Source organism: Copidosoma floridanum, unplaced genomic scaffold (genome assembly GCF_036245765.1).
Source record: "Copidosoma floridanum isolate Cflo_tuat_1 unplaced genomic scaffold, Cflo_Japanese_pri ptg000011l, whole genome shotgun sequence".
Classification (NCBI taxonomy): domain Eukaryota; kingdom Metazoa; phylum Arthropoda; class Insecta; order Hymenoptera; family Encyrtidae; genus Copidosoma; species Copidosoma floridanum.
This window is the reverse complement of record NW_028321888.1, coordinates 2,444,122-2,470,233: the sequence shown is the minus strand read 5'-3', so window position 1 is coordinate 2,470,233 and position 26,112 is coordinate 2,444,122. Positions and strand designations below refer to the sequence as shown.

At 31.2% G+C, this 26,112-nt stretch overlaps 1 protein-coding gene across 3 annotated transcripts in view; it reads right to left on the bottom strand.

Annotated features, from left to right (window-relative positions):
- zfh2 (Zn finger homeodomain 2) overlaps positions 1 to 26,112 on the bottom strand; it is a 192,920-nt gene that overhangs the window by 49,247 nt on the left and 117,561 nt on the right. For all 3 annotated transcript variants that reach the window (XM_089589938.1, XM_089589940.1, XM_089589939.1), the window contains one exon: positions 12,892 to 15,510. In XM_089589938.1, the coding sequence (XP_089446064.1) occupies positions 12,892 to 15,510 (2,619 nt within the window). The remainder of the gene's footprint in view (positions 1 to 12,891; positions 15,511 to 26,112) is intronic.

Here is a 26,112-nt window from a genome sequence, read left to right as displayed (position 1 = left end):
TTGAATAAAAACTTATACCATACTTCTATACTATTTATATAATATTTTGTGGGGGGTCGGTGGGGGGCGGTGAGGGCCATGAAAAAATATGTGGGGGGTCGGTGGGGGGTTTTGATAAAAACTACATTATGTCAAAATAAGCAAGAAAATAACGGATTTTTACCTTATTTTGAGGGGGGTTGGTGGGAGGCGGGGGGGGGGCGGTGGGGGGTGGTTGGGGGTTTGCGTGGAATGCCCCACTGAGTTAACTATATAATATAGGAAGATATATTGAGTTATTAACCATAAAATAAAACTAAGAAAAAGTAAGATTTTTTGATACTCCTAGTAAGATAAGCTCAAAAACTAACCAATCAGATTGTTGTAGGCAACTAACAAAATAAAGTAATTCAATTAGCGAACTTTTATATACGAGTGCAGAAACTAGACTGTATACAACGTACAGTATAAACTATCTAAGATAATTTTAAATATGTTACATTGAGAAGCGTTTGACGTATGTAATGGAAGTCTTAAAGTAGTTAGTTAAAACAAAAAGTTCAAAAAGGAAGTTAAAAAGGTAAGAAATTAGACTGTACATAGATTCGAACTGGGCCCTTTATAACATTGATAGAAAATTTATGACAGGATAAGTAGTAATACTGTATGATACCATAGTTTCTTGGAAAATGTATAAAAAAAGTAACAAAATGTTTAAAATTTGCAAAGTGTATAGCATTATCAGAAGCTGTAACTAATATCCTGAGTATAAAAGGTCTGTTGAGTTAAACTCTTGAAATACTCTCTGAAGTTCAATCAGTCAAATTTTACTGCAAATCAGTACAATGTCGTTTACTGGTTACAATAAGTAAACGACCTTTCACTTATTAATAGTCAATATTGACTTATTCGACTGATCTAACTTTAGAGGGTAGAACTTTAAAAACCAGTGAAAGTATATAAAGACAACTCAAGGGCAGTTGCTATAGCTAAGAGAAGTTCGAAGTAAGTTAATGTATAATATCACCTTGTAAACAAATACTATAAAAATGGAAATACAAATATTATATAAACTAATTCGGAATATTACTGAACTGATATGCTAACCAAGAGATTGGATGAGTGAAAGCTCATAACGAATAGAATAAAATTATATACGAAATGATGCAACAATAAAACAATTTTTAAAAGGACATAATTATATTCAAGAAGGTGTGTTTCATTATACGTGAATACTACAATCATGTCTGTAGCACCATTTTACAGGAGAAAAGTGAGATTCTTAAAAGAAAGCACGTCTATAGACCTAAATTTAGGTGGTGAAGATGACTGGTTACCTTACATGTTTTACTACCTGGGGGCTTTTTCATGAGATTTGGGTATTCACTGTGCCCTAGTATGTAAATATTGTTCGCAATACTTGGGAGTTGTCATTTATTGAAGTTAGGAATGCTTGACCTTCTTGTTAGAAAGCAAGTTTCATGTTTCTCACATTTATCCTGTACTATCCAATAAAAACAATAATTATGCAGCTGTACTGCAACAATTATTAAAATTCTAAGCATTTTTAGGTACAGAGTAAAACAAAATTGTTATAGGAAACAAGCGAAGCATCACCTAGAGCAGAGATTAGTAGAGAGATTTCTGACTGCAATGCTATATGACGTGAGTTCTCTCTTTAATACTGTTTAGAGCGTCCCATCACTATAGCTGTATAGCTGTGATCACAAATAGCATAGTGAAAGCTAGTGACCAGTACGACAAGTCTTTTTCGCTATACCTACATGAGATTTTAGACATTAAGGGGAAATAGAGAAAAAAAGTCTTAACAGATTTTGATAAACAGATATTTATAAAATAAGAAACCTATTTTTGCATTTTACAATTTTCTATAATATATAAAAGTTTAAGAGAGGCTAGCCACATGATTTTTTGAAAATTAAATCGTACAACTTAATACTTACAATTATAAGCACATACTCACTATTTCAAGGCATTTACTTTTATTCTTCCCATACTTTGGATTCTTTTATAATACAGTGTATCAAAGATAGTGCATTAAACAAATATTCTACTTAAACTTTTTTTTTAGGTTGACAGTCCGGCTATAACCACCTTAAGTACAATTTATTATTTTTACTCATCATAATTGCTGTGAACTGTAGGCTAAGCTCCAGAGGTTATCAATGAAAATATGTGACTTCGAAATGTATCATGTCCGAAGTTTGGACAGCTAATATGGCTACGGCTCATGCCACTGATGCAATAGTGTTAAAATCTTGCGTTCGAATCCAATTGCCGTCAGATTTTTTTTTTAAAGCAATTCGTTAATACGTTCTAATTTCTTATAATAACTTCCTACATAACAGTATTAGCACAATAAATTTTAACTCTTTCATTAATTTATTAAAGTTGTCAAGACTTTTTCTTGGGCATTACATCGCGAGTTTATACAAACGAATCATATAATAAGTAAAAACGCAATTGATTCGTCAAATTCATACAAGATGTATTGTGTATAAATACAAGCTCATGTGATAAATGGAGCTTATACGTCACGTATATGCATGTGTGTGCATGTATATGAGCTTTAAGGTGAATATTACTTAATATTCTGACATGTAATGCCACCAGCCTCGTTGTAAAAATGCATGTATGTATTAAAATTGTACGTTATATGTATGTATGCATAAATTATATTGTATGTATGAATAAATAGTTTACCTGCACAACTATCGTTCATTTCTAATAATTTAATGTATACCAATTTAAAAATTGTAATGAATTACTAATCAAAAAATATTATAGCAATTAACTGTCTCACCTTTGTAGTAAATCTTTATTTCTATGAGCTATCTGTATTTAAAGGAACTTGTACCAATCGCACACGATCCATTGCAATTATAGAATTTCGATCAAAATACATTTTAGTATCCAGTGGGGATAATGATAAGCATCGTTTTGTTTAAACTAAACATTGATTTCTTTAGGGTAACTTTATTGTAGAAAAAAATAATAGAATGTCTATAACAAATTATATCAAAGAAAAAAAATTTTTAGCTGCAAACAAACAGAAATAATGCACAAGGACACAATAACAATGGTATAAATTTTGAATGTTGATAGCAAATTTAGTTTTATAAAGTGTATGTAAAAGGCTTATGAATACAGCCATGCAACTATATGTTTTCCTTTCTATTCATTGTACAGCTAGTAGAGATTGGAAATAACACTTTAGATTATTCTCATATGCCAGTATTGTTTAGTATTCAGGAATTTCATATTATCAAAGTCAAAACCGTGATTAAAATTCTCTTAGTATGACATGACGAAAAAATCCTCCTTTTTACTATTTTTATGCTCACTCATTCGTTTTTTCACAGACTTTTTTATTTTACCTGTCTACTTAGAAGGGTAATACTTTGCATTTAAAACCGTATACAACATTTGTTTGACTAAACTTTTTTAGTTATCTTTATCTCATGTAATTATTTTTATAAATTTGTTTGTAGTAAAGAAAATACAACCAGATGATGGATTCATTCAATAATGTACAGCATGATTTAAAAAGTGTTGAGAGGTAGGGAACGCTTATGCTTATTTTGTTAAATGTCATTAAACGATTATTTCTATTATAATGATTATTATTATTTAAATGATTGACATTGGTTTAAATGTATTTTCCTTAAGTAAAAATTTTTGAGCATATTGAAAGATATTAATTTGATAATATAATCAGATATCTTCTTTGATGAGGATGGCATAACAAAATATTGAAAAAAATTAAGGTGTTATTTGTGTGTAGTGTACTAAGATTCTATGAATACCCCTTATGTATCCTATATCCCCAATATCCAACTGTCTTGTTCTTTTTTCCGTAATTACTCTCTTTTTTCCAAGTATACGAGTCTTTCATGCGATCTCCTGCAAAATTCCTCTCAGATAACTCGGTCATTCATCCTTCTAGGTACAATTGACATGGCACAAGAATTGTTCCAAGCACACACTTGCAGATATAATGAGGTATAATGGAAACATTATTTCCAATAAACCATCTAACTTACCACACCGATCTATTTGAAAACCTACTACTTTACCCGATAAGCTGGGCAGGCGTTGCCTTTTCTTTGAAAAGGAAGCCCCTGAAGGTCTTGAGATCACCAGAAATATCTTACATTTTTTTTTAAATTGGATCATGGTTTTTCAGCATCCCGAACACTCATTCTGTCAAAAAAGCACGAAAAAAAATCTCAATTTTTTTCGTCGGGATTCGAATCCACAATCTCTCGAGTTTCTTCAGCTAGAAGGCTAGCACGGTAACCTCAAGCCATCCAAGCTCTTATTAAAGAAAATTTTGAGGGTTTATTTTGTTCACGGAAATTTTACAAAACCCAACTGACATTTGTTAAAACAGGCCTGTTGGGGTGGATGGCTTAGAACAAAAAGGGAGAGTTGGGGGTGGCAAGAGTCGCCCTCGAAGATGTCGGATCGATGGTAGAGATTGATCTATGATGAGAACGCCATGTTGGAGGCATTGAGCGAGGCAATGCAACTGCTTTTACTGAGATCCGAGTCGTCGCTAGTACTGATAGGCGACTGACCAGCGGCGTGTAGCATAAAAAATAAGTCGGCCACCAGTGTATTAGACATTTGGTTCCCTCGTTTGTCGTATGGTTGTATAAAAAGAATTAATATTGTAGGTGAGGGTAGGTAAAAGAGAAAATCAACACACTGAGAAAATAGGTTGTTAAAATGGTATTTATTACATATATTGACTGCCCATCCCTCTGCCATAGAGTAGATCTCGTCGAGCAAGCGAGATCTTAGCATAGGCTTACAAGGCAAAGCAGGAACGTGTATGTCACCAATTTTCCTGAAACTCGGCATGCGAGTAGAGTATGAAAAAATATTAGACACGTATTTTTTTTATCTGCCAATATACAGTTTAAAGAGGTAAAAACCACCCTTAAAGATCAGCCTAAAAACTTTTCCCACATAACTTACCCCCATATCCATGTTTTTTGTTGAAGTAAAATGAAAGTTGTGTCATTTAAAAAAAATGGTCAAACAATGATAATTCAGACAACAAGGGTTAAATCCTTTTTTTTTAAGAGTTTAAAATTTATATTTGTTGGCAACATTTTTGTAATAAAAGTTTGTGAAGAAGTTTAAAAATTATTTTAAAAAATTGTTAATGCGTTAAACAAAAAAATAAAGTAAGCGTGTTTTGGCATTTTTATGAATACTACCCCCATTGTAGGTTAAACGCCCCTATTACATAACCGTTGTGAACACTGCTTTGAAGCACCAAAAAAATTCGCTCAAGCATATGTATAGAGGTTTTAAGGGTCATTGATTACAAATCCGCTATTATACTTCCAAACTAACGATGATTAAATTAATATTGCAAAAAAAATCTGAAAAGAAGACTTTATTTGATTTCATAAAAAAATGTAGAAAATTCTCATAAAATCATAAGTTTATTCAAAATTTCTTTAGAATAGTACATTTTATAATGAATGAATGCACATTATGTTTTTTTTTAAATTGTATTAATTATATTATCATGATACTATTGCTGTCAGTATTACTATAAAGAGTCTCAACACGATTCGATTATGAAATAATTGTTAAGTCATTACTATATTAAAAGTAAAATTATTTGGAATCATCGGCAATGATTTGGAATATTGTTTTTTGACTTTAAACATATACGTAAAAGGAGTATATTTCTTTACATAAATAAATTTGAAAATACTAGGAAACTTGTTATTAATTTTTCCAATAAATTTTTGGCTTGTCCAAAATTTATTTAGTTTCTACGTAGTGTACTTGTAGTTGCGAAAATCATTCTTGGTATAGTAGTCCGATACATCTCTGATACATGAAAATTAATTGTTGCTTTGACATATATGCAATTAAAGTAATTTGTCGACAAATTTTTTTGTTTTGGTTAATATTTAAATTCAAACAGTTTTTTTCATTTTGTATGTTTACGACCTAACTATAATCCAAATATCTTTTCATTTTAAAAACAGAGATTTTACTTAATTTTTCTTATTTTGCTGACTTTAAATTTAACTCTTGACATCGAGCAGTGCTAATAATATGATTCTTGTACCATATTATAAACATATGTTTTGCATGGTAATAGCACCATTTTTTCCGTTTTTTATTATAATTTTCAAACAAAAGTTGTTTTAAAACCATCGGAAGATAGTGTTTTCAAAAAAAAAAAAAAGAAAACTTATAGATCTATTTGAAAATGAAACAGGTTTATCGAATAGTAATCATTCATACAAACAAAAATGGGAACGTTATATAGATCTTGTAAATTCCAATTTAAAGTGATTTTTCTATAAGGTTACATGTTAAACTGAAAATTTTTTGAATTAAACATTTGAGGAAGGGTACAGTTAAACCATCTGCTGTTTTATAAGGGTATTTCTTATTTTCTTAGAAAGTTGTTTTAAAACCATCGGAAGATTCGTTGAAAGAGCACAGTATTGTACTGGCCAGCTGCCATATTTTTTATATTGTATTGTGCCATAAAACATTGTGTATAATTGTTCTGTTATTAAATATGATAATATTTATTAAAACCGCACCCAACAAACGTACATATACGCATTCCAACGATAATGGCACCACCTTTGTACATAATGTTGTTTTATACGAGATATAGTTGTATTTATAATTTACGATCTTCTGTTTTTGAGTTGTATCATTTTCACTGATTAATTGTACTCGATAAATTTATCAGAACTTATTAAGGCTTGGTACTACTCAAAATAACAAACAATAATACAGTAGTAAACTATTGCGGTAATGCTTCTGCATATTTTTTTCAAGACCGCTTAATGAATTAGTCACGGTCTCTGCCCTTTTAATAGCAGAAACTGCAGTCGATTAATAATATTGTCTTATTGAAATGTGGAAGCATTACCACAATGGTTAACCACTGTATTAATATCTTCATAGAAATTTGATTCTTACAGTAAAAAAAACGTGTTATAGCAACATTACTATCAATGGCATTTGACCCAGGCAATAGTGAAGAACCAAAGTTTACCATTAGTAACGAAGAAATACAATTGCACAATATACTGGAGAAAATAATAAGGCAACATGTAAAACATTCTAATGTTAATGTTCAAGAAGAATCTACTTCATGTATTTGTGATGATAATGATATTTATCCAGAGGGTGTTGAATATGAGGAAAACAAAGGATTGGAGGATTTTTCAGAAGAATCGAATAATCCATGTGACCAAAAAAATATTAAATGAAAGTATAAAGAGAAAGCAGTTAGATATTATTTGAGTGGGAAAAGCCTCTTTCGTTTAATACCGTGAAGCACAAATATAGACAAGTCACTAGAAAGATACAATTACGGCTATGGAAAGAGCAAGTAGAAGCGAGAGGTAGTAGATATGATAAATTATTCAAGACACTATAATATGTTTTTGATAATTAGAACGAAGTTCTTTATGTCGCGTTACTCGGGGGGCTGGAATTTTAAAACCGACAGATTTTTTTTTTTTTGAATCAGAAATCTCTTTCTCTCAAGTTTTTCCCCTCACCCCGTCCCCCCTCACCAAGTGTTCTCTACACACTTCCCCTCTCCTAACTATACATGTATATCTGTCAACCGTGCCGTGTTACTCTTCTACACACCTTTACCCACCATTCCACCTCACACTCCCAAGCAATTAATTTTTTAACAAATTTTAATTTTATTTCCCCACAGTAATTTTTCTTTGACTTTGAATTTTTTTTCTTTTACAATTCTAAAAAAAAAAAAAAAAAAATAAAAAACATTTTCCAATAAAGGGATTTGAACCCTCGACCTTCTGCATGTAAGTCCTGTACCTTACCCGCTCTGCTACGAGCGCTGCCGACTATAGAAGTCGGTTTCTTGTACTTATCGTGTGATTCGTAACTATAACATTCCATTTTTAAATGTATTCACTGATAATACATTCAATTATGAATTTGTTTTATAAATTGTGTATTTGTTTTCTAAATAATACATCAAAAAAAAAATTTAATTAGCATAAATATGGTTATGTAGATTAAATATAATAAGGCGCGTTATTACGCATTAAATATTTGTATTTTCATTAAACCTGAGGTTTTTTTGGCATTACAGTAATGCTAATAATTACTGTTATAAATGAAAAAAGATAATGAAATTAAATATGAAAAAAAAAGAAACGAAATATGAAAAAATGAAATATGAAAAAAAATAATAATGAAATTAAATGAAATTTGAACAAATAAAATAATATATTGAAAAATAATGAAATGAAATATGAAAAAAAAAAATGAAATAAAGGAAATACAAAAGAATGAATATAAATAGAAAAATATAAAAAAAAGAAATAAAGGAAATACAAAAGAATGAAAAAAAAGTAATGAAATTAAATATAAAAAAAAAGAATGATATATGAAAAAAAAGGGAATGAAAAAAAAAAGATTAAATATGAAAATAAGAAAGAAATTAAATAAAGGAAATACAAAAAAATGAAAAAAATGTAATAAAATGAAATATGAAAAAAAATAAAACAAGAAATGAAAAAAAAAATAAATAAAACAAGAAATAAAGAAAAAAAAATAAAATAAAATAAAAAAAAAAAACAACAACAAACCAGGGGGGATAAATGGGTCATGGGACCCACGGTAAGAACGAAGTTCTTTGAACATGACGAGTATAAAAACACAATTTCTCAGGTAACAAGGGGGTCGCCAGACCCATTGAAAGAACGAAGCTCTATAAACGTTAATACTGCATTCATGTAGTTCACTAAACAAAAACTTGAAAAACGAATAAAAAAAAAAAATAAAAAAAATAGTTCAGTACTCACGATGGTTGAACTTCGTGAGAACGTCGTGTATAAATACAGTACTCACGAAGTTCAACCATCGTGAGTACTGAACTATTTTTTTTATTTTTTTTTTTTATTCGTTTTTCAAGTTTTTGTTTAGTGAACTACATGAATGCAGTATTAACGTTTATAGAGCTTCGTTCTTTCAATGGGTCTGGCGACCCCCTTGTTACCTAAGAAATTGTGTTTTTATACTCGTCATGTTCAAAGAACTTCGTTCTTACCGTGGGTCCCATGACCCATTTATCCCCCCTGGTTTGTTGTTGTTTTTTTTTTTTATTTTTTATTTTTTTTTTTTTCTTTATTTCTTGTTTTATTTATTTTTTTTTTCATTTCTTGTTTTATTTTGATAAAGCGATGAAATTATAAATAACAGTACATGACGTTGATTTAGAACAATGGGCTTTCCAGAAAAAAACTGAAGTAAATATGAATTTGTTTAAAACATTAAATTGGTGAATCTGGGAATGAAAAAAAAAACAACACAACATTGAATCTCGGACATTAGCAAAATTTGTTACAACAGCTTCTGTACAAAATGTTAACAAAATTGAGTACAAATGTTAGACTTTTAGAGCAGGGATGAAACAATTGATTACACGATACAGTGCAAACCGCACTTATAATTCAGACCAAAGTAGATTTAGTTAAGAGATTCACAATGGTAGGACTTATATTATTATGTCAAATTATAGAGGACTGAAAAAAGTTCACAGTAAAGCTTAGTCACTGTTTTCGCTAACACACAGCTACACAATTGAACCTTTCATATAAGTAGAGTTTCACTTTCTTTTACCTTTATTTTTAGTATTAAAAGAGGCAAGCGAGGATTTCAGGCCTTAAGCTGAACAAACATTATTTAAATGAGAAAATGTATTAATACGAGCTTCTAAATCTTGAAAGCTTACTAAGTAGCTCTTGCAGACTTGGATAAATAAAACATTTTTAAAAAACTTGGAAAAATCAGCTGTCTTACTTTCAGACATCAGGCAATGCAATCATACCGTACAAGAAGTTGTACCAACACAAGTTAGTTAAAAATTAATGACAATACCACAAGGTATTACAGCTAAAATTCAGTCTTTAGATAGTAGAAATTTAGATCAACGTATGTAGAAAATTGTAATAAAGTCGTTACATTTACATTAACACATGTGTGTGTGTGTGTGTATATATAGAAATTGAAATACATTAATGCATATATACATGTATGTATGACTATTAATACTAGAAATATAATATAAATAAACTTATGATTTAGTAAGAAGTTCTGCATTAGTTCTTTTTTTATCCCTTTTACACTACTGTAAGTAGTGTTATCTCTACTGAAAATATTCAGGTGACTTTTCATGTTATTTGTCGGGTGACATGTCAGATAAAAAGTCATGCCAATTTACCATATAGAAGTGTCATGTAGAATTGTTACATGAAATTGTCATATGGATTCGTATAAGCTAGATCTTCGGCAATCGAAAAATAAAAAAGTATAACTTGTACTTCTAACTGCAAAAAACCTGTTAGAATAGCTTATATGAATAGTAAAAACAAAAAAAAGCATCCCTTAGCTCCAGTAAAGGGGTTTGAATCTGGTCTGGAACATTGGTAGTCGAGTGTCTTTCCCACTTAGCCAGAGTGGATTAGATACTCGGGACAGAATTTACGTCATTATCAGGTACATCTAAAACTACTGTTTATTTTATGATTTCGTGAATAACATTTACTGCCTTAGTTACTTAATTGATAATTAACTTTCTGTAAATGTACATTTTACATTGTTTCGTGTCTCTTAATACGTTCGTCAACAGTAAATTTAGTAATTGATTTCACACTTACTTTTCGTTCACGGATTCTACTTCAACTTTACATATGCTATTTGTTCCAAAGGAAAATAGTCTATTTATGAAAGTGTGATAAATATGTTGTAATTGCTACAACAAAGATGTGGATTACCTGTTCCTCTTTAATACTTTAATGTGCGTATCGAATACAAGCAAAAAAAAAATTTTTTACTCATTTGCACTGTACTCAGATAAACTATATAAATTCCTGCAACGTAAGCTTGTACATAAAATAAAATTTTTTCGAAAACTATTAGATTCAAACAAAAATTTGAAAAATGTTATCTTAACTAGAATTGGAAATTGTAAAAAGCATTATCTTAAAGACATTTCTGCTGGTATTCGATACGCACATTAAAGTATTAGGGAGGAAAAGGTAATCCACAACTTTGTTGTAGCAGTTAAAACAAATTTATTACATTTTTAAAAATAGATTTTTTTCTCTTAGAAGTAAAGAATCGGTGAAGTTTAATTAAAATCCGTGAATGAAAAGAAGTTGTAAAATCAATTACTAGATTTACTGTGGACGAACGTATTAGGAGACACGAAACAATGTAAAATGTACATTTACAAAAAGTTAATTATCAATTAGGTAACTAAGGCAGTAACTGTTATTCACAAAATCATAAAATAAACATTAGTTTTAGATGTATCTGATAAGGACGTAAAGTATGTCCCCAGTGTCTAATCCATTCTGGCCAAGTGGTAAAGACACTCGACTACCAATGATCCAGACCAGATTCAAATCCCTTTACTGGAGCTAAGGGATGCTTTTTTTTTACTATTTATATAAGCTATTCTTACAGCTTTTAAGCAGTTAGAAGTAGAAGTTATATTTTTTTATTTTTCAATTGCCGAAGATCTAGCTTACAAAAATCCACATGACAATTCTACATGACACTTCTATGTGGTAAATTGGCATGACTTTTTACCTGACATGTCACCTGACAAATAACATGAAAAGTCACGTGAATATTTTTAGTAGGGATTTGACTTCAGATATTTCACAGGTGCTTAATTTACAAGAAATATACTCTGTAAGTGAAAGTGTTTATTGTCAGTTTATATGTCTTGTTAACTAGATTGTAATTGAATCAAAATTGTACTTTCCACAATGTATCTTTAGAACATATGAAAAAAATTACCTTCAGCTTTGGTATTTAAACTAACCCAGAAGTAATCTTGGCAGTACACTTGTCTATTAAGTATCCCAATAAACTTAGCATCACTAAAGGAAGCAATGTAAACAAGATAATAGGACGATTTTTAAGACTCTTACATCATTTATCTTACAGACAAAAATAAGGGTGGCTACAATTAAGTTATTGTGAAAAAAAACTTGATTATATTAACTACATTCTCCCTACTATTTTTTTGTAATACTGGAGACGAAAAGATAACATTACTTTTTTCATATCAGAATTTGCATGTTTTGCTGATAGAGAATGAATTACGTAAACTTCAAATAACTACTATTTTTACATTAACATTATTTTTTTAGTAAAATTCAATGGAAGAATTCTTGAATAAATATTTTGTTCACTTTTTATTTTAAATGTAATGGTAAAATTTAGTTTTTAATTGTATAATACCCTTTATTCATATAGTAACTTGCATTAGAAAACATTTATTTATGCAAATTAAGTCAGTCGATTCTTGCAGCAACCGTAGGAAAAATAAGGATTCTACCAATGATAAATCTACTTACGAATACCTCGAGGATAAAAAGACGAATGTCTGACACATTATTTTAAGACTCAAACCAGCATTGCTTAAGACACAGCTATTGAATTCCAAGAGGCCTATGAACCTATAGCTTAAGCATTTTGAACTTAACAACCCTATCGATTCTTCAACGGGTTTGCGCTGCACCTTCTCTGTGATATAATATGTAACACTGTCTTGTTGTGTAATATTAAGATGTGTCAGAGTATTGGCTTAAATATTATTTAATGTTGGAAAATTAACTAAGCAGTAAAAGGGAGTGCTATGTATATAAGACACTGAAATAACGTTACTTATAATAAGCACTTTTTTTCTTGTGTTGCTTTATTTATGTCTTAAAAACTTATTTATGATATTTTATATTCTAAAACATGATGAAGAAAAAGATTTTAAATGATTATATTAAAAATTACTTTCACTAAATTGATTACTACTCTTATACAGAAAACAAGTTAGTGTACCTGAACAACTCTCTTTGGGAGTCCTATTTCTCGTCCAAGCATTTCGCACTCAGTCATTGTAGGAGTCTTATAATCAGAGAATAACGATTTCATAACTTTTACTTGTGTTGTTGACATCTGCGTTCGATATCTTTTTCCGCCAGATTGTGCTGCAGTGATACTTCCACATGAAATAGTATGTCCTGAACTGTTGTTACTTAATCCTTGTTTAGAACTCTGAGAACTTGATGCAGGACTAGTAGGATTACTTTCGTCGTCGAGAAATTCTGTAGTTTCACTCATACTGTCATCATCGCATACACTTTTTTCGGATACATCAGTAAGAGGCCCACAATCACTATTACTACGTATATGTTGTGAACTATTATGTTCTTCAGTATAGTGAATTAAATTACCTAGACTTATCTTGACTGGTTTACTCAAATCAACTGGCTTGCTTAAATCCAGAGGGGAATCTATACTATTTTTAAAAAAATGGGAACTATTCATGTCTTGTTTGCCATTGCTAGAATGTGCTTGCAGTTCCGTTAAGTAACGTTTCATAGACTCTTCGTAGTACTTTTTTAAAGTGGCTTCTACTTCATTGTTTATAGGAGAAACCAAAGAAGGTATCATATTTGGTGTACTGGGATTAGATGGAGATGATTCTAATGATATCTCTTCATCTGGTATATTATCAATATTAAATTCGCTTCTGGAAGCTTGATCCATGTGTTTACTATTTAAATGTGATTCTAGAGCAGATTTTACTTTAAAAAGAGCTGGACAAAATGGACACCGCTTGTTTATGACTTGACTATGAGCTCGAAATTGACCTTTTCTCTCCCGTGCACGAGTGTTCTGAAACCATACTTGAACAACTCTTTTCTTTAAACCAACTTCTCTTGCTATGGTTTCCAACATTTTTCGAGAGGGATTTGATTCTATTTGATATTTTTGGTATAAATAATCAAGTTGTTCCGGAAGAATAGTTGTGCGTAGGCGTTTATCTTTTGGTTGTTCGGCTTGATCTACATTGGATTTGTTATCTGCATTTAGTCCGTCTTCAAAATCGTCATATTTTTTTTTTCTCTCGTTTACAACTCCTAACAGTGAATGTGATATTTCAAGTGATAAACTAGAGTCATTTATTCCTTGTTGTTGTAATATACCAAATGCTGAATCTGGCGGATAATTTGGAGAAAATAGTGTTGGATTCATGATATGTACTAATTGATGCTCACGCCACAACTCAAATCTCCCAAAAACGAGATTACACTTATCACATTGAAAGTTTTCATCTTTAGATTCTGATTGAGAAGTATTTTGATTTATTTGATTTTGTTGGGGTGATGCTTGCTGTTGAAATATTGCAGTATTCGAATTTGAAGACGGCTCTAATACTGACTGAGTATTTATAGAGGCACATTGGAGAGTATTTGTTGTTGTTGAGCTACTGTTACTATCCTCAGAGCTAAGCACAGCAGCTACTTGAGCTGCTGCAGCTTGAGCTTGAGCACTTCGTTTAGCATCTTCTTCTTTAAAACAATGAGTTTTTTGATGTCTGATCAGTTCATAATATCTCTGAAACACAAGTAAACATTTCTTACATTGGTAGTTAAGACTTTGTGTTCTTTGAAATCTACCGGTTCCATCATCACTATCACGTCCGGAAAAAACAGGTTCAACAGAAGGTTGATTTTCATATACTTTGCGAGCTTTTTGTCGAGCATTTTGGAACCAGACAACAATAACTCGAGGACTCAGTCCTAAAAGTTTACTTAAATACTCCAAATCGTCATCTTTTGGGTAAGCATTATTTTCAAAGAATTCCTGCAGTACCTTAATTTGATAATCAGTAAATCTAGTGCGATTAGCTCTTTTTCCAGAGTTATTTCCCAAATTGTTAGAATTATTATTACAGTGAAATGAGAAATCTGCTACTTTAGTTGGACTACTACAACTTTGGTTAGATAAGCATATCGGAGACGTACTGTTTGACGAGGATGCTGTGATAGATGGACCTGATATGTTAAGATTTTGTGGCATAATTTTAGGAGGAAGCATTGTTGACGTTTGAGATACGATGGATACAGAAGTTAAGCACGTGTCATGGTGAGAGCTAGTTACTACAGAAGATGTGACGGGTGATTGTGTTCGAGATGATCGATCTACCGAGCTTTCTGGAGATGGATATTCATCCTTTGTATGGTGGATGGTTATTTGATCATGGCATTCCTGTTTTATAATACTGTCTAAGGACATGTGAGGTTCAATACATGTTTCTAATGTGAGTAACCGCTTCTCTTCATTTTTAACTTCTGTGGTATTAATAAGTGTAGTAGAGTCTAAGGGTATCACTTTTGCTTCACCAGTTTTTTCGTACTCCTCCAAATTTAGGGTAGTACTTGGTGGATTATTAAAATTGTAAGGACTGTCTTTATTTCGCTGACGCTCTTTAAATAGTGTGTTACGAAACCAGTGCTTGATAACCTTTGGAGGTAAGCCACTTTGAGTTGCCATGTCAATTATTTGATCTTCTCCTGGTGAGTTATTTATATCAAAGTGAGCTCTGAGAATTTTTAACTGGTCATCCGTGATTCTTGTTCGAGCACGTTTTTGGGATGCCACTGCATTGGCCTATAAAAAAATAAAAGTATTTGTTATGCTAATGGTAACGGCTTTGATCCTTAAATATGGAAATTAATTATTTTAAACATGTTAATAAGCAAAAGTGATTTATATTTTAAAATCTAACAGATAAATTCTTAGAATGTTATTAGGCTTTTATTAGGATTCGCTACTTGCTAACATAGGTTCTTAAAAGCTCATAAAACTCAAAATTACCGAAAAAAGTTTCAACACATCTCTGAAATAGATATATATTTGTAAAATAAGTCATACTCTAGGCCATTTGTATATAAGTATACACAAAGATTATGTTATTGGGATGTTAAATCATTAAGGGGATTCAGTATATCGACCGGAGTTTCTACTACACCAATTTCTCTATTTTGAAAAGTAATGGTTAACAACTAATTATCTATAGCTGTTTAAATCCAATATAAGGAGAAGAGCCCCCAAGCTGGCACTTTGAGGAAACAATCGAGCCCAAATTCAATGCAATCCGTTGCAAATTGAGAGAAAAAAGTTACATTTCCTGATCATGAAAGAGTGTGTCAGTGTACATAATTTAAAATATAACTTTTAAAAAAAAGTAATGCATTGAATTATCTGAAATTTGAACTGAGCCTCTAAAATAAAAAAGTAAACGCGGCTGTTCTCGTAGTTTTGCAATTATTGAGTTATAAAAATTGACATATATCGTAAACGGTATTACATAACCTATAAATCTTCATTTTCTAAGTAAGTTCATAATTTCAACTGTATATTTTCAAAAAACATGAGAGGACTAGTATTTGTCTTTTTATTTTAGAGGCTCTGTCAAAATTTCAGATAATTCGATGCATTACTTTTTGAAAAAAGTTACATTTTAGATTATGCACACTGACACACTCTTTTATGATCAGGAAGTATAACTTTTCTCTCTCGATTTGCAACGGATTGCATCGAATTTGAGCTCAATTGATTCCTCAAAGTGCCAGTTTGGGGGCTCTTCTCCTTATTTTGGATTTAAAGAACTAGATAATTAGTTTATTAAATATATTTTCTTAGAATAGAGAAATTGCGAAGGTAGAAACTCCGGCCGATACACTGGATCCCCTTAAAATATCTTACTTTGCACATCTCAATACAAGCAAAATTTAGCTTTTTTATATGTTGTAAGATATTATATAATTTAAAAATAACTGCCACCACTTTTGCCCAAAGCAATCTTTTAGTAATTTAGAGTCCTATACAATAAGAAAATATCTTTAATTTCACCATAATTTTTATTGCAACAAAGTTTTCTTCATAGCATGGTAAATTCTATTCGCTATGTGTAGAACAAGTGGCGCCCTCAAAAAAATTGCTATTTTCGGCGTTCATCATGTAGCTATGCCCCTACAGCAATAAAAAGGTAAATAATAGATTCGTTGAGCCTACAAAAAAGCACCTCCACTCCACCATGGCTACTTTAATTAATTTTTCTAACCCCTCTAACTACATTCTCAAATATTCAAAATCCAATTATTTGAGGGAGGGGGGGGTGTTTTCTAATTTGTGGAATTTTAGGCAACCTTATTATTATCATATTCAGAATATTAAAAAGAATATTAGTAAATATTTGTATGATAGATAACAAAATATATTTCAACGAATCATAATCTCTCATATATCATCCAAACTATATACTTAACTTTAAACTGATGTATAGCATTTAAAATTTAAGGCTATGATTGTTATTAAATAGCAAATTAAAGTAGTGTCCAATAATAGTGTTATAATGTCCACGATTGGATATATAGTTAATGATGGTTGGGAAATAGTTCAACATACCCACAACTACCTATAAAATAGGAAAAAAGTATCAATACAAGAAAAAGTTCCTGTTAAAAATCTGAAAGTTAAAAACAGACTATAATAAAAATTGGTGATTACTTATTTCACTACTACGTGATTGGTAGACTGTCTGTAAGAAACTTGTGCAACCAGTACCAGATATACGGATGGGACTAGAGTCATGGAAGTTTGTTTTTTTACCACTATTTGTAAATAACAGTTTATGAAATTATTGCGAAAAAATCTTTTAATTAGCAGAAAGCTAGAATATTGAATAATATTTATACAAATACACTGAATTGTATTTAGATGCAACCCTGCAGTTTACTTGTTTTACTTAATTAAACATATCGAAAAATAAGCAATAACTCCTAAAAATATGTGAAAATGCATCTGAAGTATGTCATTAATAAATCTATATAATAAATGTATACCAAGGGGAGTCTTGCATACATCTAAAACAAGAAAATCTCGTAGTACCTAGCCCACTAGAATTATAAAAACTTTCTTTGAATTGACAAAAAAACACTTGATCTTACTTAAGTATTATAGTATTTTATACGTTTATAAATTTTATTAAGTAAAGTTGGATTACATTCTTTAACGATCTTACTTCATATTATGCAATTATATGGACCAAAAATAAACAAATATACAAGTGATTTTGCTGTATAATCGTTTGACATTGCAGCATTTATTGCATACTTTATAAAAAGAATCTGATTATTTTCTTCACACCTATTCATTAATATTGGCTTGTTTATATACTTTTATTTCTGCTAAGAATGAAACTGATATCAGTAGTTTGATTAAATTTATTATGTTTCAAGAATATCACTTGTGTGAATGAACAGCCAGTGGCGAAAAAAAGCATTGAAACCTAGTTCTAGTCAACAGATTTACATTACAAGTAGTTATTGAAAAAAAATCATTAGGATTTTCTTTGAACTGTTTTTGAAATGAAACATCGTGTATTTGTATCTCAAGTCCATAAATCATTTATTTTGTTTTTGAAGAATGTAACATATGGTAAAGTTTTATTTAAGTAAGAAATACAGAAATTCAAACTATTTTTGCGAGTAGTATTTAGAGAACATGTAGAATTTCAAAAATTGTTTGATTGACACCGACAATTCTCAGTAATATAACACTTTTCACAAGAGTAGCTACTACATACATATTTTGACCCTGAATTTATAACTAATGATATCTTAAAAGGTATATCAGACTTTGAAACATCATTTTTTTTTAGAAATTACAAAAAGTCTTTTTATAAATGTGCTAGCAGTATGGATGTATGGGTAAGTGATCAGGCAAATAGAATGTACAACACCATCGCTTTTATTGCAAAATACAAACACGTTTATTATCACTATCTTAAGTATGTTTTATCTTTAGGCTTTTACAATCTTAAGTACAATAGTAAACCGAACTGAAAAGGTAAGATCAAATCAAAGGTTACACGAAGACAGAGAGTGCGTGTAAAAGAGACCGACTGACCGCGCGAGAATGAAAAACTATAGGTATCAGACGCTGAAGTGCAGCGTCACGGCGTCTCGTCTTCTTGTTATTACGCAAGCGCGAAAATTCAGTTACGAGCTCCAAATATACATCTTACAAAATGCTTCCATAAATTTGTTTTAAGCGTCTAGTCGACTAAAGATACTATTTTTGTATCTTATGTATACAGCCTATCTGGATTTATATTTATAATTACAGAAAACATACTTTAAGAAGTCAACGGATCTCTAACAACATCTGGAACTGAAATCAAAACATGAAATTTAAATAAGTAGTGATTTTGAGTTAGACAAACAAATTTTTTCTGCTTTTCATAGCTATCCTAACTTAGCTTTGTCTTGATTAGTTCTCATGCTTATTATTAAAATCCATAAATTATATATGACAAATGAACCGTACTATTCATCACCTCCAAAATTTTTTAAACCGTTAATGAAATGAATATCAACACTGCAAATTTGACACTGGCAAGCACGTTATATTTTTTTGTTACAGACTTAAAAATAAAAATTGTCTACTGTATGTGTCTGACCTTTTTTTTCTCATCAATTATCGAAGTGCAAATTTAGCGTAGGTGTAAAGTGCCACTATAGAAAAGTTGTAATAATGTATTAAAAACTAGTTTTTATGATAATAAATAATTGAGTAAAAAAAAAAAAATATCGTAATGAGGACTTGAAGAATACATATATTGATTAATGCTTCTATATACAGCTCTATTTATTTTACTTTTAATAAATATCAGTCTTTTAGACTATTTTTTACTTTTATTGTGTGTCATTCGTAACGTAAACATGTTATTTGCATCTTAATTGGCTTATTCTATTAAATTTTGGAACTGAGATCACTAAGGCTATTCTTTAATTAGTCTTAATCAAAGCCTTATATCACAGAAATGATGTATAATACCGTGAAACGATTCATGTCCATCATTAGATTGCAACATTAATTGTCTTAAAGCGTAAAAATGTATATTATCAAGCTACTGATACCCTACTTCCTTAGCAGATTTGGTTTTCATCAACTTGAGGATCAAAGATTTTGTCAGATAATCCTGATTACTAAAAAAATCGAACGATCATCATCTGGTTTACTTTGCATATCAATGAGATTTATTTAACACTAACTATTTTTTATAAGTGAAGCAATCGGCTGAAAAACATTAAAACCCCCCCTAAATTATTAACGCTTAAACTCAGAAACCCAAAAACTAACTATACTGTCACTTGTCCACATGGAAATATGAAAGCTATTGATCTTGTAGCCCAGTTAGATTAATGGGATACCATAAACTCCGTCCATTCAAACTCATCGTTATGTCACTTCGTGACCTCTTAAGGTGGTTCTTTCATGACTCCTGAGTCAAAGGTGCGACTGTCAAGTTGATTTGTATTAATATTGCTTAAATTTTAAATGATTTTTTGTTAATACTGTTATATGTAAATTAAGTACTGATTAAAAATTTTAGATCATAATATACAATATAAAAGTTCGTAGGAATGATTATCTAAAATTCGTGCTTAACCTTAAAAAATATCAGCAGTTGATGCTTGTATGTACTTTCATCATAGGAAACGAAAATGTATGCCTGTGTTTCTTTTAATATTTTTTGATTAAGTCCGTGATCACATACATTTCGAGATAGCAGTATATTTAAAATTGCATCAGCTTTATTATGTCAGTTTTTTTACTTAATTACGTTTAGTAAATAAATAACTATACAGCATGATATGTAACGGTGGCATTTCCCGAGAACCGCGTGTAGAGCGATTTTATCTGACGCGAACCCCGTTGGAATTAATTTTTTGGGGCAAATAGCTTTTAAATGGGAGCCGATTAAAAATACGTTCCAAACTACCCCTAAATGGAGTTGGAAAGCTATAGCGCGCCCGCATGAACTCGCGACGTTGCCACATTGTTATTGGAGCTTAGTCGGTAAGCAGTGAGAACTATATCCATGTGCGCACGCAAGAGCGTCAGCTACTGCTGGTAACTTGAAAGTTTGATGTAAAAATTTTTACCTTAAGGTAAATATTGTCTGCTCCTTATGTTGTCAGTTGTTTATCCATCACGCGCTTACTGTCTTTCTCACTCTCATGTTGGACAAAAACATCTTTAAATTTTTATACTTAAGTAATGTTACCTCGAATAAAAGTAAAATACCATATTAGTAGGGATTTTTCCACTCTACACGATAGTATTTTTGCAAAAATAGTCGAGCTCTCGGTCAAAAATATTGTTGTTAGGAATGTCTTGCTTACGTTCCCGGGTATGTCGTCTGTACACGATTTAGAACGAGTCCATTCATAAATTGCAATAATCAAGTACCCGGGAAGTACCCGGCAAGTGCCCGGGAAGTACCCGCCAAGTACCCGAGGAAGTGCCCGGGAAGTGCCCGCCAAGTGCCCGGGAAGTACCCGACTGTATTGTACTAGGCGGGAACTTCCGGGGCACTTGGCGGGTACTTCCTCGGCACTTCCCGGGTACTTCCCGGGCACTTCCCGGGCACTTGGTGGGTACTTCCCGGGCACTTGGCGGGTACTTCACGGGTACTTGAATATTGAAATTTATGAATGGACTCGTTCTAAATCGTGTACAGACGACATACCTGGGAACGTAAGCAAGACATTCCTAACAACAATATTTTTGACCGAGAGCTCGACTATTTTTGCAAAAATACTATCTGGTAGAGTGGAAAAATCCCTACTGATATGGTATTTTACTTTCATTCGAGGTAACATTACTTAAGTATAAAAATTTAAAGATGTTTTTCTCCAACATGAAAGTGAGAAAGACAGTAAGCGCGTGATGGATAAACAACTGACAACATAAGGAGCAGACAATATTTACCTTAAGGTAAAAATTTTTACATCAAACTTTTAAGTTACCAGCAGTAGCTGACGCTCTTGCGTGCGCACATGGATATAGTTCTCACTGCTTACCGACTAAGCTCCAATAACAATGTGGCAACGTCGCGAGTTCATGCGGGCGCGCTATAGCTTTCCAACCCCATTTAGGGGTAGTTTGAAACGTATTTTTAATCGGCTCCCATTTAAAAGCTATTTGCCCTAAAAAATTAATTTCAACGGGGTTCGCGTCAGAAAAAATCGCTCTACACGCAGTTCTCGGGAAATGCCACTGTTACATATCATGCTGTATAGGCTATAACTTTCAGTAAAAAATGCTTAGTTGCCATAAGAGCACATGTTTAGAATTTAACTTTCATTAAACATTTTCTTGTGTTCACATTCGTCAGCCTACTCTGAAATTGTGAGGAGTAGTGTATTGTAACTCACTAAATGATTCCTCAAGATTTCATGCCATTCTGTTCATAATTATTTCATGAAAGAAGCACCTTAACTTTATACACACACAATCATATAATTTTGTTACGTCAAAACCTAATAGCTTAGTGATTGGAAATTTCCAAACTAAAAAAGTTGGACACCATGTGCCAATTGAGAGAAAATCGTGTGATCCATAATCGAAGAACACCATAAGTCCGTTACCTCATGATTACTTAAGATTCAGACAGATAATTCAGTCTCTTTGCTTAATTTCAGCCAAACCCAGGAACAACGACAACAATGTAGCAGGCTTTTGTTTTTGTTGGAGTATTTAATTTTAGTGTGGTTACCTTATCTGAAATTATTTGGGGTATTTTATTTTCGTATCGTCTTATTATCTAACAGTGTTCAGAGTACGAATCAAGTTTATTTAGAGTTTGTTTAATCTTGTAGCTTTGTACATCCTGAAGCCAAGGTATCCATCTCTTTGAACTTGCAATTACATGATGACAACGCCTGGGGGTTTACTTTTGAACCATGACCAGCTACCGATACTGACCTTCCAAGATTTCTCTCGTAAAATGTTTGCTTACGTCTACTATGATATGATGACATGACAGCCATCATTCAGAGACTTGGCTGAATAACGGGCTTACTCCGTTACCCGCGGTTACTGCGGTAAGGTGCTCTTAATGCTGACATACACAAGGCATGATTACCTTACACAATACCTACAATAGAATACTAATGTCTTTTAAAATGTCTTAAAAAGTATTGACTCTCACTAAAAAATTCAACATGTTTCATAATAACAATACTTTAGGTTTTTATCGTATAAATCACATAACTTATTTAAAAGCGCTACAAGATCATTGCCCTCATAATATCTCTGAGTGAGATGTAATAAAATACTGTCATTGACGGCAGCTTCTTACGAATTCCGAGAAGTTATAAGATGCATCGTTGACGTTCGATCACAACACGTAAGTTAACGATAAATTTTCAGCGGAATATCCTCCATGACTCTTTGTAACAAAAACTTAAACTATTTGACATAAAAAATGTAAGCATACAACGTCCTGCCATTAAGCAACTTTATTGAATTTTTGACTCAATATTTATAATAATGTTTTTAACAGGACACTAAAATTTCTAGAGGAATTTCTGGCTCCAGACATATCGAAAATTTCTTTACAAAGTAACATAATAAGATAAAAATTTTTTTTAATGTACGCTAGTGATGGGCGTGTAATTTTAAATGTATAGAAACATACACTTTAGGATTTCTCAAATTGTTTTTAACAAGGCTTCTTTGTATTTGTTTGTTTTAATAATTTTATCATCTTTTATTGAGTCTTGGACACAAATTTTAAAAAAAGGTTACTTTTTTTGACATTTTCGTCATCTGTCTGTTTCATAGCATCATATAACTAAGAAAATATAAATGATAGAAAATTCATCTACAAAACTATTTGTGGAAATAATTCTAATACAACAAAAGTAAATACCAAAGTACTCATTAATTCGATTAAAAGCAATGTCGGGGCCTAAAATGATTTAATGAAGACTTGTAAGACTTTCATACTTCGATTACAGTTGACTTCATCAGAACCGTCTGACTATAGGGTCCAAAGATTTTTTTTTACAAATTTAAAACTAGTAATTTGAAAAATTCTGCTGTGCAAAAACTCAAAAAATGTTTTTCATGGACTTCATTCAAATTTTTTATAAAATTATACAGTTACTGATGTTTTAAAAGCTACCAATTAATGATTAATTTAATACAAAAGTATCCATAACAGATATTACACAGCGTTAGGATTTTTTACAATAAAAAATTTTATCGCATCATCTCTATACTAGACATAATATTCACATACATTTTTAAAAATTTACTAAACACTAGCAAAACGTTGAATGCAATATTTTATCAACATACTCATAAAAAAAAAAAACACCTGATGTATAAAATTAATAATCTTGTTTCATCGAAAGGTAAATATTAAGGTGAATAAGATTAACTACATTACTCGCGTTAATACTTACTCGTCGATAATATAAAATTGCTTTTTAATGTCGTGTGTATCATATAAGCAGGCATCATCTAAAAAATCGCTGAAAAGTTTAAATGTAGCAATTGAAAAGAGGGAGACGGCGAGACTTGGTAGCAAAATAGGTAACACACTATCCCGGCAAGAAAGAGGTCCAAGTTTGAGACCTGGTTGAGGTTGTACTTTTTTTAAATTGCTACTTATGACAATTTTTCTACAAATTCGTAGTTTTAATTAAAAAATAAGTTGGATAGGCAAACTAGTATTAGATGGAAAGTGTCAATAAAGTAAGTTACTTGAATTCATACTATTATGTAATATTATTCGTATTATTCGCTAGTGACTTTGGAATTTAAAAAATATTTTTTTCATCACCAGTTTGATAACCTCACTATATTTAAATGGAATTCGGATCATTGCTCAGTAATTATTTATTAAAACGTTTCTTCTTATATTGACTTATGTAATTACATCATTTTATTTGCATACATATTTCTGTTAATTTCGTATCCAAATAGAGCAAATTCTAATTGATTCTTCAAAAAAACAATGTTGTTTTTGAGTAAAGGTTTAGGGAACGTAAGTTTTAACTTCAAAATTTGTTTATAGAACTTTATTTATATGCCAACATTTGAGGAAATGGCTTACTATGTAAAATGTACTGCAAAAAAATAGTTCTTAGTATTTTACGTTATTTCTAGGATGAACTTTGATGTCACGTTTTCTTTCGATTTTTATTTTTACTTCTACGACATATTTATTTGATTGACAACCTTCACAAATACTGTTTTGTATTTAAGTTAAAATATTAAATAAATGTCATCATCCAACTTGTTAACACATTGGCAGGTTGCATAATCAACACTAAAATAACGTGGTTCATGACAAGTATAATTTTAAGTGAAGAATTTTTTGTGAATGATTGAGGAATGTGAATCAGAGATCCGTTGTTGGCGATGGTTGGAAAAACTGAATACACAAAGTATCAAATTTTCCTCAAAAATTGTATATTTTAGCAACACTTTATTGGCGTTGTGTGCCAATTTTAAAATTGCTTTAATTTGCAAGTTATAAAGTATGGACGTAGTCTGCCAATATGTATATCCATACTATATAACTTACGAATTGAAGCCTCAAAATATTGGCACAGCATGCCAGAGAAACGTCGTTGGGAAATGTAATTTTTGAGGAAGATTTAATACTTCGTGTATTCATTTTTTCCAACCTTTGCTCCCAATTGATCACTGATTCGCATTCCTTAATCATTAACAATTGCAATAAGTGGACGAATATTATTTTGTACTTATTATTAAGAAACAATTGGAATATAGTGTTAAAAAGAGGTCAGACTTGCTTCCAAAAAGATTCCACCTAGATTTTGTTTGCACACAATATGGCATATCTCGATTACTTACTGGTGTACCTGTATAATTATATCACTGAATTGATCTTTACTATAAGTAGTAGAGTCATTGACTATAATAAAATAGAGTTTCAGGTAAAAAAGTACAGTGCACATGGGTAAGAGACTAATCAGAATATATCCATCTGTCAGAGTGAAATTTGCAGCCTCTTAGATACTTAATTGACAGAGTATCTCTCCAATAAGCAAAAGATTGTGCCATTACATCACACTCAGTAATGCTGTATTTCTTTTATCACATGAAATTTTATCTTGGATCTATATAAATATAATTTATTTTTTATATTTTTTCTTATGAATAGAAGTGTTTCTAGCAAGGATAAGAACTAACAATTGCTGTTGATTATTAAAAAATTGCGGCAAAAGTGAGATGGTCATTGCTCTCGAATAGCCTCTTTCTAGATGTTGTTGACGTACGATTTAATATCCGTATATAATATGTGTAGTTAGGCTTTGCCCCCCCCCCCCATGCACTAACTCTCACCATTTATGAATTCTAAAATAATATCACATATCG